This window comes from Rosa rugosa, chromosome 7, assembly GCF_958449725.1.
Source record: "Rosa rugosa chromosome 7, drRosRugo1.1, whole genome shotgun sequence".
Taxonomy (NCBI): Eukaryota; Viridiplantae; Streptophyta; class Magnoliopsida; order Rosales; family Rosaceae; genus Rosa; species Rosa rugosa.
This window is the reverse complement of record NC_084826.1, coordinates 15,077,294-15,092,910: the sequence shown is the minus strand read 5'-3', so window position 1 is coordinate 15,092,910 and position 15,617 is coordinate 15,077,294. Positions and strand designations below refer to the sequence as shown.

The 15,617-nt window shown below is 36.8% G+C and overlaps 2 protein-coding genes across 2 annotated transcripts; both read right to left on the bottom strand.

Annotated features, from left to right (window-relative positions):
- Positions 1 to 955: 955 nt before the first annotated feature.
- LOC133722006 (cytochrome P450 76A2-like) lies at positions 956 to 3,468 on the bottom strand. The gene is made up of 2 exons (XM_062148791.1): positions 2,471 to 3,468; positions 956 to 1,810 (listed from the first exon to the last, which is right to left on the bottom strand). The coding sequence occupies exons 1-2, from the start codon at positions 3,377 to 3,379 to the stop codon at positions 1,196 to 1,198; spliced, it is 1,524 nt and encodes a 507-aa protein (XP_062004775.1). The 5' UTR covers positions 3,380 to 3,468; the 3' UTR covers positions 956 to 1,195.
- Positions 3,469 to 9,372: 5,904 nt separating this feature from the next.
- LOC133722899 (probable RNA-dependent RNA polymerase 3) lies at positions 9,373 to 10,822 on the bottom strand. The gene is made up of 4 exons (XM_062149755.1): positions 10,667 to 10,822; positions 10,146 to 10,302; positions 9,908 to 10,028; positions 9,373 to 9,803 (listed from the first exon to the last, which is right to left on the bottom strand). Exons 1-4 carry the CDS (start codon positions 10,820 to 10,822, stop codon positions 9,677 to 9,679), a joined length of 561 nt encoding a protein of 186 aa, XP_062005739.1. The 3' UTR covers positions 9,373 to 9,676.
- Between the last annotated feature and the right edge of the window lie 4,795 nt (positions 10,823 to 15,617).

Sequence of the window (15,617 nt, the reverse complement as noted above, 5' to 3'; positions counted from 1 at the left end):
TGACCAAAGTGATATAGTTGAAACTTGAGTGACCAAAGTGTCGAATGAGTCATAGTTGAGTGACCAAAGTGACTATTCTCCCTTTTGGTTATGATTATGATTTGTCGGATTATGGATATCATGATCATTGAGTAAGTTATTCTGTGTTGTCATTTTTATAATTATTTTGATTGGATGTGTTTTATGGTTCGAGACACTAGGAGAGAGGGGATGGACTAGTTGTCTAGATTCGTGGCACCAGAAGAGAGGGGATGGACTGGTGGCTGGTATCGTTATTCTGGCACCAGGAGAGAGGGGGTGGACTAGTAGCCGTTACGATTGCTGATTTGAGATATGTATATTATGATTGTGTGTTATGATATGTATGTTTATGATTGACTTTTGAGGGGTTGTGATGTGTGATATGATATGTATATGTATGACTGAAATTTGACTGGTTGTGATTGAGTTTGGGTGTGGTTGATATTATGGGAGTAGGTATGCTCCAGGGATTGAGGATGGATTTATGTTACTAGAAGTGTTGAGTTTGATTTGTAGGTTTGAGTGGTCCATTTTTACGGGTAATTCGATAATTTCTCCTAAGGTGGGCCCCACAGGTCTAATTCGGTCAAAACATTTATTGTGCAAAAGTGGCATTTTGGGCTTTTCTAATAATTTCCAATTAACAAGATGTTATCCAGTTTGTTCTAACTTCTAAACCAAATGTTCAAGTTTTTTTTATTTTCAATTGTTAGAGGTGAAAAGTTGCATGCTATTCGTATATAAACAAACCTAAGTTGAATCTCACTTCATATGGCAACTGAGTTTAGGGTTTATGTAGGATGCAGCCACATAAATCCAAATACCCAACTTATGAGAATTTCATTAAATGATGTGGCTATGTGGCATGGCTATATAGCTACCACATAAGGTGAAATGCATTTGATATATATCTAAAAATGTGATTCACCTAGCATTATTCAAAAATAAATTAATTATCTTTAAAATGAGATTACTTAAACAAAGTTAACCGCTTCCACTTTACTTAAATTACATATTAGAGAGAAATTGTACATAAAATTCTTTTTGTACTGCTATACAACCCCAAGCACATGAAAAGATTACAGGAATGACGGAAATTAACAAGATACCGAAAGTAGAAATTATAACCGAGTATTTTTGCTACATATCACAAATATTGAATCTAATGAGTAAACTAAACCAAGCACTTTGTAGGCACCGCTAGTAGTGGCTCAGACTTTCTCATTGTGATTCCTAGCCTGTCATTCCAATTCATTGATTCTTTAGTAACATTCCGGCCAAGTGCCCAATCGAATTGGTGAAGCAATAATCCCAGAGTAAGGTGCAGCATTCTATGACCCAATGGCACACCTGCACACATTCTTCTCCCAGCTCCAAAGGGAATCAACTCATAATGCTGACCTTTATAATCAATTTTTGACCCTATGAACCTCTCAGGCTTAAATGAATCAGGATCATTAGTCCACACATCTGGGTCTCTTCCAATTGCATAAGCATTCACAAATACCTGTGTATCTTTGGGTACGAAGTACCCCATGAATTTGGTGTCTTGCACAGCTTTTCTTGGTACCAGGAATGGGATTGGTGGATGCAATCTTAGGGTTTCTTTGATTATGCATTGCAAGTAAGGAAGATTGTCAATGTCACCTTCTTCTATCTTTCTGTTTGGACCTATGACTCGATTGAGCTCGGATTTGGCCTTGATTAGCGTCTCTGGGTTGCATAAAAGCTCGGTCAGTGCCCATTCTGTTGTGCTGCTTGTTGTTTCTGAACCGGCCATAAATATTTCCTACACCGCAATAATTTTGATTTGGTAGTACTGTTGTTCAGTAACTGTGTAATATCATCATGAAAGTCCATTTTTTGCCTCTTAATCGAAGTATGCAAAAAAAAATATTAAAAAAAAAAAGTTAATGGGAGTCTAGTTATTGAAAGAATGTACAACTTCTAAAGGGTGTAATGACAAGCGATCAGGATATGCAAAACTCTGTAGTTTCAAGATCTTTGTATACGTTTTAAACTAAGCAACTAATTAATACGTACAAGAATTAATTGATGTATGCATATCGAGCTAATTGTCTAATATTCCCTCTCATGTGAAGCGCATCATGCATATAGAGGTATATAAGTAGTTACACAAAATATATAGCAACTGAACTGATCGAGAATTGAGAAATCCATCAGCCTGTGTAATCAAGTAACAATAGACTCAATGCAGAGATAACTATGGTAAGTATTCAAGAAGGCATTGCCTTTACTTAAAGGATTTTCAGTGTAATCAGGTAAACCTAGCCCGCTAATTAGGCATATACTGAAATGGCTGAAATAATTAATTTGTCATGCAATGAAAGTTCTAATTTATTATGTAACTACTAATTAACTGTAAAAACTTGAATGATTTTGTCCGTAGAAGATTGCAAACCAAGTTGATCCGAGCTAGGCTACTTACCAGAATGAAAATATTGAGATGATGATCAGAAATCTTGGCTGATTCATGATTTCCATCGTCTTCAAAGTCAAGCATCACATCCAGAAAGTCCCTAGTTTTCTCTCCACCCACCAATTTCCTCTCTTTCATGCGCGCCTTCACAAAGCCGGAGGCAATTTCCAGAGCTTTTCCAACGTGCTTCTTCATCCTTCTCTTCACACCCTGTGGATCAAGCCACCTCAGCCATGGAAAGTAGTCCGCCATGTTTGCATGACCATTCGCCTCCATCAGTCCCCTCATCGCGTCAAAAAACTCCAATCCTTCTTTTGAATTCGGATCCACCAAGTCCCTCGACAACATTAGATTCCCAAGAAGATTAAATGTCATGAGGAACACGAAACGAGCGACGTGCACTCCATTTGACGATGATTTAGAGGCTTCTTCTTCTATCCATTTTTGCATATTTTCAACGCACTTTCTGCGTATCATTGCCGTCTCATTGATACGCTTGTTCGTCAACATGTCCACGGTCACTAGACGCCTTAACACTCGCCACTGTGTCCCGTAAGGGGCCAGCGCCAGTGACCCCTTATGGTAATCGTGAACACGAGCACCTTCATTGATATTCCGTTCAACAAACGTCAGGTCGTAGTTTTTGAAAAACTCGGTGGCTGCTTTGGTGGATTGGATTACTAAGGTATTTCGGACACCGATCCTTAGCCAGACCACAGAACCGAATTTGTGTCGCAGCCTGGTGAGGGTTTTGTGCGGCATAGCTCCAAGGTCGAGCATGTTGCCGAGAAGTGGCCATCCCGGTGGGCCGGGTGGAAGCCCTTGATTACCACCTGAATTTGATCTCCACCGGAAAAGCAAGAAGAGCAGAGATGGTATGACAAAATAGACAAGAAAATTCGAGGGAAAGTACTCCATCTGGCTGATGAAGAAATAATGAAGTGCGTGAGCTAATTAAGCTCGGCACGTTCGTTTATATCGTAGGAACTGTAAGATTAGAAAATGGAGCCTCTTATCGATTAATTGCAATTATATACAGACAGGCATTATATGTCAGGAAATGATAGTTGAGTAATTATTAGTTTTACAGTATCAATTCAACTAACCCTTAATAAACACTATCACTTATTAGACTTTTTTATTTGGATCTTTCTGTAAACATATTCATCTTCCGACATATGGTTAGTATATATGATCAACCTGCTGCAAATGGATTGTCGACCTTGGATCTTGCGATAGATCGATGATCTCTAGATAAGAACAGCTAGCTAGCGCAATGAAATATATTAATATTATATGTGTGTACTAATACAACCTACTATAGTATTGGTTTTGATTAGAACCATATAGTTGACTTACGATGGAACCACTAGATAATTTCTTCAACTACTTCTGCAGCGAGGATTTAGAATTCTGACGTGCACTTACACCAATATAAATTGATGGTTAGATTATATTAAATATATTTTTTGTTTATTAAAAAAAATTGATTATAATTATCAATGGTTAAGATCATCTTATAAGTGTTGGATCATTTACACAGTCGGTGCATAGAAGAATTTCCACGCTTAGAAACTTCATTTTCTTTCTCAAACTACTTACAACATTCAATCACGCTCCATGTCTTATATTTAATTAAGTAAAGTAACCAAAATAATCATTACACATATGTCAAGTCTTATCGGCATGTGCAGTACTGCACATGCCGATAAGACGAGATCGAAAATTATTAACTCAACTGTGTGCTAGTGCGTGTGTTTTTTCTGATATGCAATACTTCAAACTAATTATATCTATATTGCGCATATATATATTTGGTAAGGGATCTCCTTTTTCGATAATTTTAAGGGATTGATGATTAGACCATGTAACTTTTTTTATCACATATCGACATTTCCACCGTTCAGTTTTTAGGTTTATATATATGAATAGATCACTTATGAAAATTTTTAACTAAATTGATGATCATAAAAGCTTTCATAACTGTGATTTACAATTATAAGCATAAACGGTTCAGGTTGGATTAGTTCGTTCATTGATTTAATCTAGTTTGATATTTTAACAGTCATCAATTTAGCATAAACGGTTCAGGTTGGATTAGTTCGTCCATTGATTTAATTTAGTTTGATATCTTAACAGTCATCAATTTAGCTAAAAATTTGCAAAAGTGATCTATTCATGGAGTTCTAAGAACTGAACGGTCGAGATACCTATATGTGATCAAAAAGTGGATCTCACAAAAAATAAATGACTAAAAAATGGGATCCTGAATAGAAAGACCCTATATATATATATATATATATATATATATATATATATATATATATATATATATAGAGCCGTTCGAGAGCGGACGTCCGCAACTTAGAAAAAGTGCGGACGTTGCTCCTCCGGCCTTGATCAAGCTTCGACGGCGCGGCGGGGCTTGCAGGAGGGGGGCTAGGGGTCTGAGAAGCCGGTCTGCAGTCAGGTGGAGTCGTCGGCGACGAGGTTGCGGCGTTGCCCAGAACGTACAACCTCGATCTCATCCGACCTCGATCGCTGCCCAGAACGGTCCGGGATGCCTCCGGCCTCCCTCCTGCAAGCCGCGCGCCGCCTGGAAGCTGCTGCTGCGTCGACATCCGCACTTTAACGACAGTGCGGACGTCCGCCTGTGATCGGGCCTCTATATATATATATATATAGGGTGAACTTCCCTAAATCTGGAGAGGCATTGATGTACCCTAGCTAAATATGAATGCCTTTCTTCTAAGCAGTAGTGTGAACTCCATAGTTATGAAGGCAAATTGATATTGGCAGAGATTCTTGCCTCCCTTAGATACGCAAAATCCTCATAAAATAACGGATCCGGCTCCTCTAAAGTGAGGAGAGTGTGAATTTACTTCAATTTCATAAAATCTGGACTCTCCGTCTAATCTAAAGGTCATAACAATTGACACATCACTCTTTCACCAATTTTTTGTTTTTCTTCTAAACCACAGTTAACTTGTCGTTAAGTCTAGAAAAAAAAAAAATTAGGGATTTGGCGTGGAGTTGCTGCGTTGGCTTCTCTGTTTCTTCCATGGCAACTCATCCATGGTTGAAGAAAAGAAAGGGAAAAAATTGTGCTGTGATTTACCAGTCAATTGTTCATTCTTTCCAGAGAGCATGAAGACATTAAAATAGTAGTTGACAAGGTCCTTATGTGCTCGCGAAGAAAGAGCCACTGAGAGATTATGTAAGAAAATTCTTATCCAATTATGCAGGTCCTCCATTTCTATGCAAAACCTATATCCTCTCCGATTTCATAAAAGCCACATCTTGGAATAGCTCCCTTAATTAGTTTCTCTCTTGCTCCTGCGATATGCTGTCTCTCACATCGTACAAAACCAGCATCAACATACAGTTGTTTCTGACTCCCACATATTCAGCAAAAGTTTGCAGATGCTTCAAGGTTAGGCATACAAATGACAGATGACACAGGGACTCATCAGTTTTCCCTCACCAACACCCATAAGATATGGACATTCATGTTGAGAATTCCCAGGTTATGTTTCTTAAATTCATATTGCATATTCGTTGCTGCTATTCAATACAAGACAGTTTTTTTTTTTCCTTCTTGCAACCATGAATGAGTTGCCATGGAAACACAATGAAAGCAAACGCCAAATCCCTAATTTTTTTTTTTCTAGACTTAACGGCAAGTTAACTGTGGTTTAGAAGAAAAACAAAAAATTTGTGAAAGAGTGATGTGTCAATTGTTATGACCTTTAGATTAGACGGAGAGTCCAGATTTTATGAAATTGAAGTAAATTCACACTCTCCTCACTTTAGAGGAGCCAGATCCTAAAATAACATATGACTCGTTCCACAACGTGATGACCATCCAATAAAGAAAAGCCAGCGAATCAGATTCTTATTCTCAGTTTGATTATTGCTTATTACAAATAATTAATTACATTGAGATATTTATAAACACCATCTGCAATGTTCGTCTTCGTTCAACGATACAGAACCTACAATATATAGAAGTCGTCTTGCATGCGTAGAAAAATTCTTATGTCGTTTTCTTTGCCAACAAACTTGAATTTTATGCACACATTGTCATCTTTTGTACTATTATGCAAGGTATCAGCTTGTTTTTGAGAAGGAATATTTTCTTTTTCTTTTTTATCACGATAAAGATTCCATTAAATCAAATCATAAAGTTACAAACAGGATAAATAATATAAATCGAAACCAAAAATGGCCACTTAATTCTAACTAAATATCAGGTTAGATGACCTGAACTTTAAATTAAAAATCTAAAGGACATAAAAAAATAATAAAAATTAAAAACACAACTACAACCTTTTAGCACGTACACCTTGAGACTACAAAGATGGCACCAATCCGATGAAGGATCAAATAAGTTGGTTAGGACAGTGCCGACAAACCTGCCCAGCTATACCAGTACGATTTTGATGAGGAATCAAATCGCTGCAGTACTCATCCCCATTCTTCATCTTAATTTTAGGGTATGTTAATATATGGAAGATAACAGCATAAACAAACAGAGATTGGGACAAACACATCTCCAACGTTAGGGAAACAAAAATATTAAAGGACTTACCATGATGCATGCGTCTTAATATTCCATTGCCAATAACTTATAGTACTATTCCACTATACCTCAATCTTGGGAAGGATCTATGAAGACATTTCTTGTTGTTTGGAGAATTACCAGGTTCTAGTTTTACTTATATATGTAGAGTGGCTAACAAGGCAGCCCATAAGCTTGCTAAGTTTGCACTAGTTTCCGATTTTAACTTGTATTGGAGTGGCTTTGTTTCCATGGAGATTAGTGGCTTCTTAGCCACGCTATGTACACAATAGTTCTTTTATATCAATATACTCTGACGTCCTTCTTCAAAAAAAAAAAAAATAGTACTATTCCACTCTCCAACATCTATTAAGCAGTACTTGCCAACAACCTTTTATCCATCGTTCTAGTCATCAAGCTATCAGTCATAATGAATTATTATCGATGTTAATGTTTTAACTTTTAAGTTTAATTTCCCTTGCGATACCAATTCTTTGTTTTAATCAACACATCGATCAATTAATTTTCATTCAACTCAAGCCAGAATGACACGGATACATACCTTCTCTTGCCATCTCTATGGGCAAGTTTAAGACTTAGTATGTTAAACTGAATAAGCAAATCAAGACCAAGATCAATTCACAAGAACATAAACACACTAAATATTAATCAAGACCACATGAACCAAAATATAAGTTTAGAGACTAACCTTCTTCATTGTTAGGTGCCATTGCTGCAGACAAGTTGACAGTAGCTAGTATTGATCTTCTCCCACTACTACAATAACATGATTTAAGGACACTGAAAGTGAGTCCTCTATTACATTTAAGGACACTTCAAAAACGTGTCCTCTATCCGGGTGTCATCGTAAGTCCCAAACAAGGACACTGAAAATGTGTCCTCTTATCTATACGAGGACACAGTTTATGTGTCCTAATAGCCCTGGACATGGTGTCCTTAAATCCATAAGAGGACACCTAAACAATGTCCTAAAAACTCTAGAAACTGTGTCCTCTTTTCTATACTAGGACACACAAACTGTGTCCTAAAAGCTCTAGAAATGGTGTCCTTAATTAAATCCTTGAGAGGACACAAAAAAAGTACTCAAATGTGTCCTTAAAACTAAAACAGGACACTTAATAAAGGTAATAGAGGACGTTAAAAAAGTGCCCTTAAAACTTGTAAAGAATCCAAAAAAAAAAAATTAATAAAAGAAATCTTCCTCCAATTATACACAACTCAAAATACACCACCAAATGCATTATTAACTTAACCAGAATATCATATCCATTCATATACCAAAAAAATTTCTAAAGTGTAAAGTCTGAACACACATTATATGCCAATCATGAACTGAAGAGTAATTACAGTTTACATGAAAATGCTAAACTTAGATTTGCCAGAAGAAAATGCCAAAATGAAAGTACCATCCTAGAAGACTTGTTGAAAATGAAGCTTGCTGCCTGAACTGCCATCAGTACTAACAAACTTTGAACCTGCACAAGTATATGCATAATTAAAGAAAAAGCCACAAACGCATGTCTCAAAAATAGCCACAAGTTATCTTTAGGACAAGTTATCTTTAGCAGTGTTGAAGAAGAAATGAAGGCAATGTTCATTACCTGGATCTTCATGAAGCATATTATACACTACCGGGTCAACCTGCAAGTCAAATTAAGCAAGAATGTTCAAAGGTAGACAGATACAATGTCAATATATTCATATCAATTTGACAATAGAATCTTAATTACCTCTCTTAGAAGAGCCCTCATAATAGTCAGAGTAGTCATATCCAAAACATAATTACTTCCACACTTCTCAAACACAAAGCAGCTCTAACAAAATTACATTCACCAAAAGTTTCTATGCATCACACAATTGCCTTATAAAAGAGAAGCAGGAGCCTTCACATGACTCCTCTTCATCCACAACATGGATAAGAAATCACATTATCACTTTTTCATCTATATTTGTGAGTTGAGAAAGGGGGTTTTGGAGAAATTTTGAAATCCTTCAATATGATCTTTATTAATCAAAAGTTAAAGGGCATAGATTTACACATTGCAAAAAAAGTGGAAGTTTGTGAAAACAAACTCAATAGACACATTCAGCAGTATAAAAAAAAAAGTGTAAATTCAATGTTTCAGCAATCAAAAGGCTTCTGGCAACCACAACTGAAAATGTTTGTATCTGCAACACCTATTGCAATCACAAGCCGCAGGACTAGTTTTATTTTATTTAAAAGTTAAGAGCATTCTGTAGTTGCTAGAAGTACTATAAATCACCCTATTTAAAAGCTAACAATTATGGGGTAAATTATGAAGTTAACAATAAATATTTTAGCCTCTGAAGTAACTGAGTAAAGTTTAAAACTAATTGATAAGATTTGCATCTTCAAACTAAATGATTAGTTAAAAATTAGCTACGTAAGGGCTCAGATGATTACTTTGATGCAAGGACATAGTGATTGGCTTTCCAACATACTTATATCCAATGCACTTATATATGATGTTGATAATTTTTACATCTTCTTGAAAGAATTCATAGTGGCTGCGTATACCTTAAATTACAATAGTCTTGCATGAGAGTTGTATACAGATTAGGGTAATCAATAATGTACAGTTGAGCAAGAATCAGAGAATGTAAATTACCAATCAACAGTCTTCAGGGCTGATGCATTTTCGACCTAGATATTCCCAAATTTTTCTCTCAAACGTTACAATTGGCAAATATTTCCAATGCCTAATGTCCTCTGCTGCTATCAGATCTTTCAACTTCATTCTGACAAATAAAAACAAAATGACCACCTAAAACAGGTAAACAATTTAACCAAGACTACTAGCCAAATAAGCAAGGAAAACACAAACGGTAAAAATGTTTCTTACCCTCCAGCATAACTTAATATTAGAAATTGTTTACGGAATTCTAGTTCACCCAGAGCTACTAAGTGTGCTTCTCCATGGTCTCCAGGTTCCTCTATAACTGAGGACCTAGTGATACTCTCACCTGCAGCAGCAGCACACTAACACTGAGCCAACAATGAGTTTAATATAACATTATAATCATAATAACTACCAGCTACAATGAAATGGATGAAACTGAGAAAGTTAGAGTATGACGGACCTTGAAACCTCTCATGAAGTTGTACAGGAACATCAGCAGACAGTCTCTGATATGGAGAAATGCAGACGGCTTTTGATGGAGAACCAGAGGGATATGCTGATTGTCCTTGAACAGGTGTTTGATCAGTACAACAAACATTCAAAAGAAACAAAACTGTCTAGTTAAACTAGACACTATCTCCCAGGATCAAACGATCTAAGCGGGAGAGCAACCGGGGGAAGGGGAAAACATCACCATGAAGACATGGAGGGAGGGGGGGGGGGCACAACAGTTACATAAATGGAGACAAATAAAGCAGAAAGCAAAAGAAAGAGATCCTGCAAAACAGAGTCAGTCCCACAAACTTAACAAGCAAAAAACCCAAAAACAAAAGAAGAAAAGCAAAACGTCGTGGGCCAATTTCCAGGCAGTGGCGGCAGAGGCAGAGGAAGAGCTGGCCGGTGCAGAGAAGAGGGAAGGTGGCGGCTATCGGAACCGGCTGCTGTCTTTCGTCGGAGAAGACGCAGGAGGAGAGAGAAAACCATAGGTATCCAGACGGCGCGTGCTGTCGATGATGGAGGTTGCATAGGATTTGGGTTAGTGGCAGGTGGTGGAGACCAGTTGTGTTGCAGGGTATCGTTTTCGATCTGGTTTGTGGATCTGTGGTTAGATCCAATCGGATCGCTGCGCAAATCCATTAGAGATTGGGGTTTCAGATCTTGCAGCAGGCGATCCCTTAATGGTGGGTTAGAGGAGGGTGGCGGTGGGTGTCCCTGATCTGGTATTGATCTTCATGGATTGGGGGGTCGTGTTTTGGGGTTGGGAAGGAATCAGAGAGAGAAAAAAATGGATTGAGGCAACGCTACAAATGGGGAAACTGATCGAGAGAGAGAGAGAGAGAGAGTTAAATGTGGGTGGGAAAAAGAAGTGGGAAGTTCAACTTTTGGCAAAAACAATAGGCGGGGGCTCCTGTTTTTTTTAGCCGTCCTTATAAGGTTATTAGGACACTGTGATAAAAATGTGTCCTTATAAGCAGTCCTTGTAGCCCATTTTTGTAGTAGTGTCCTCGTCTCTGAATACAAGCTCCTTTCTATGGGGCAGGACTTAATGCTTTTGTGACAGAGAGAGCAGGGACCAACACTTCTATATATATTGGTTATGTTCCTAAGAATCCTCCCATAAAGATGTTTCTTAGAAACGAAGTCACCAACAACTAGAAAACCTAATGCAACACTAATTCGGATTACAATGTAAACCAACTAATGGATTCCTAACTAATGAGCTGATATAATTGTCTCAATAGGTTTCTAGGTATTGTACTTAGCTTACAACTCCTATTAATGAATCAAGTTATAATCCAATTTGCATTCTGCATAATAGATGATGATAGGTCCATTTAGTTCTAACATTCTCCCACTTGGACCATCATTGTCTATTCACAAACTGAATTAAAACAATTTCCAGAAATAGCTGAAGTGTGCACTGAGATGTAAGTGTACTTTAAATCCATTCAATTATGTCAAAATGCATAACCATTGCAGAATCAAGAAATAGGCATGTTCAAATGAGCATACTAGTTCCAGACCACAAAGCAACAGTTTTTGCACTTCACATGAATTCAAACTTAATGTGACGCAATCAAATAGCATTATATATCAATCTGCAGTTGCTATTCGACAACAGTCCAACCTAAGCATTTTGAATATCAAAATCACAATGCAAACAAAATTTCTTTACACACAGTGGATCAATGTTTGCTTCTAACTGAATATATGCATATATTACAATCCACCTGAACTGAACTGATAAAATAAACATTACAGCAACCATAAATTTACCAAAATGAATAAAGCTGTCAAAACATTTACTGAAAAATACCTCATTTCATTAAATCAAAACATGAAATACAAAGTTTCAGTTACATAACTCAAAACAGAAAATCAAGAACTAAGCCAAAACAAAACTAAACTGAAGAACAATTTTCTCAAAACATTTTGCTCCCACTGAACTTAAGCATCTTCAAAACTCGACAGAATTCCCATGTTCCTGGAATGCTCCTTAAAAGCTGCTACTGATAATGCCTTTGTAAATGGATCTGCAAGCTGGTCTCCTGTCTTAATTCCAGAAATTTCAACCTCACCATCTTTAACTCTTTTCCTGATGCTATAGAATTTTAAATCTATATGTTTAGAATTGTTTGACCTCTTGCTATTCTTACTGAAGAACACAGCAGCCTCATTGTCACAAAACACCTTCAAACTTCTAGTAATAAGATCACTCAACACCTTAGTCTCCAAAATAAAATTTTTGATCCACAGTCCCTCACAGACTCCTTCATATATAGCTATCACTTCTGCCTGCATGGTGGAAGTAGCTATCAATGACTGTTTCATCATTTTCCAAGCTACTGCACCACCTGCTAACATATAAACATAGCCATAGGTTGACTTCATAGATGTGGGATAATTCCCAGCAAAGTCAGAATCTGTAAAACCAACTAATTCAAGCTTTTTCACACGTTTATACACAAGCATATGATCTTTGGTCCTTTGCAGGTACCTTAGAACCTTCTTACCAGCTGTCCAATGCTCATGTCCAGGATTTGACTGAAACCTGGATAGCATTCCAACTGTAAAACACAAGTCTGGCCTTGTACAAACTTGTGCATACATCAAACTCCCTACTAGCCTAGCATATGGTATTGACTCCATCTCAGTTTTCTCAATATTAGTTTTAGGACACTGATTTTAGTCAATTTATCTCCTTTAGACATTGGAACTTCACCATTAGCACAGGTTTCCATTCCAAATCTTCTCAGAATTTTTGAAATATAATTTTGTTGAGACAATCCCAACAGTCCCTGCTTTCTATCTCTCTTAATCTCAATTCCTAGCACATATAATGCTTCTCCCAGGTCCTTCATGTCAAAATTACTTGACAAAAAAGGTTTAGTATCTTTAAGCAATTTCACATTACTGCTAGCAAGGAGAATGTCATCTACATACAGGATAAGAAAGATAAAATTATTTCCAACAACTTTAAGATAAACACATTCATCGACAAGATTTTCAGAAAATCCAAAAGATGAAACCACTGAGTACGTCGAATTTCTTATACCACTGCCTACTAGCTTGTTTGAGTCCATAAATAGATTTCTTAAGCTTACAGACCATATTTTCTTTTCCTGGTTCAATGAAACCTTCAGGCTGTGCCATGAAGATCTCTTCCTCCAGCTCTCCATTTAAGAAGGCTGTTTTTACATCCATCTGATGTAATTCCATGTCATAATGAGCTACTAGAGCCATTATGATTCTGAATGAATCTTTAGTTGAAACAGGTGAGAAAGTTTCTGTAAAATCTATCCCTTCCTTTTGTGTGAAACCTTTAGCAACTAGTCTAGCTTTATGTATTTCTATGTTTCCACTTGCATCTCTCTTGGTTTTAAAAACCCATTTACAGCCAATCGGTTTTTGATTTTCTTTTGGCTTCACTAGCTCCCAAACTCCATTATTGTACATAGAGTCAAGCTCTGCTATCATAGCTTCAGTCCAAGCATCAGAATCTCTACTTTCAGTGGCTTGTTTAAAACTAGTGGGATCATTGTCATCTGACAATGCAGACTCAACTTCATTTAGGTACACTTCATAAATATCATCCTCCCTTCCAAACCTTGGTTTCCTCACTCTCTGTGATCTTCTAGGTTGCACAACTTGATTTTGTTGTGGCTCAGGTTGGGGTTGAGGTTCTGGCTGTGGCTCAGTTTGTGGTTCAGTTGGTGGTCCAATTTGAGGTTCAGCTTGAGTTTCTTGTACTTGTTCCTGTTCTAAATTTTGTTCAGCCATTTCAGAATCATGGTCTTCAGCCTCTATAACATTATCTACTGCATTTTGACCTTCAACTAGATTGTGGGTTTGAACTAATCCTAAACTTAACAAACCATTTTGAATGTTTGGCAATACAGCTATGCTACCCTCATTTTCTGCAATTTCTTCAAAATCTGAAGACAAGTCTTCAAAACTTGTATTGCAGACACTTTCACCTAAAAATTTAACTTGATGAGTTTCAAAAACTCTAGGTGAATGATGAGGTGAGTAAAGTTTATAACCCTTAGACTTTTCACAGTAACCAATAAAATGACAAGTTACAGATTTTGGATCAAGCTTTCCTAAATTTGGATTATAAATCCTTGCTTCAGCTTTACATCCCCAAACATGACAATGGTGTAAACTTGGTTGCCTACCACACCATAATTCAAATGGTGTTTTATCTACAGCTTTGCTTGGGGATCTGTTGCAAAGGTAATTTGCAGTTCTTAAGGCTTCTCCCCAAAACATCTTTGGCAATCCTGAAGTACCCATCATACTTCTTACCATGTTTAATAGAGTTCTATTTTTCCTCTCGGCTACCCCATTTTGTTGGGGATTATATGGTGTTGTATACTGAGCTTTTATGCCTACACTTTGCAGATATAATGCAAAATGGCCCTTTTGTTGTCCTTGCTCAGTATATTTGCCATAAAACTCTCCCCCCCCCTATCAGACCTCACAACCTTAATTTTCAAATCCAGTTGATGTTCAACCTCAGTTTTGAAAATTTTAAAAGCCTCAAGTGATTGTGATTTTTCTGACAGTAAGTAAATGTAGCTATACCTGGAAAAATCGTCTATGAAGGTAATGAAGTAAATATTTCCACATATTGTCTTATGTCTAAATGGTCCACATATATCTGTATGAATTAACTCCAACAGTTTCTTGCTTCTGTTGGCATTTTTCTTTCTTAAGTTTGTCATTTTGCCTTTATAACATTCAATACAATTTTCAAGATCATCAAAATCTAATTCTGGGAGTGTTTTATTTTTCATAAGTACTTTCAATCTATCTTTTGATATGTGGCCAAGTCTTCTATGCCACAAGTATGCAGATTTTTCATTGTGCAGAATTCTTTTTACACCAGTAATGGTATTTATACTTGATGTGTTACTGTTGTTTTCAACAAGTAAAGTTTCTTGTTGACCTAAAGAACAATTCAATCTTAAATAATCATTCACAATAACACCAGAACCAAAAATGGAACAATCTTTAGGCAAGAAATCAAGAGAATCCTTGAAAAATTTTATTCCATTAGAACCAATGTAAAATTACATCCACTTTTAACCAAAAGACTAACTGAAAGCAAGTTCCTCTTAATTGAGGGAATATAATAAACACTATCTAAAACCAGAAAATTTCCTAATCCCAAATCTAGTCTTAAAGATCCTACTGCCTTGACTGCAACCCTCATTCCATTCCCAACACAGATGTTAGCTTCATTACTTCTTGGCTTCCTCTTCTCTATGAATCGCTGCAAAGAATTCGTAATATGTAAGGGACTGCCACTATCTAACCAATAAGAATGAGGTTCAATGTTAACAAAATTAACTTCTAATGAAAAAGTTTCGAAATGATCAAATAATTACATCTTACCCTTTTTCACAAGCCATGCCTTAAAACCAGT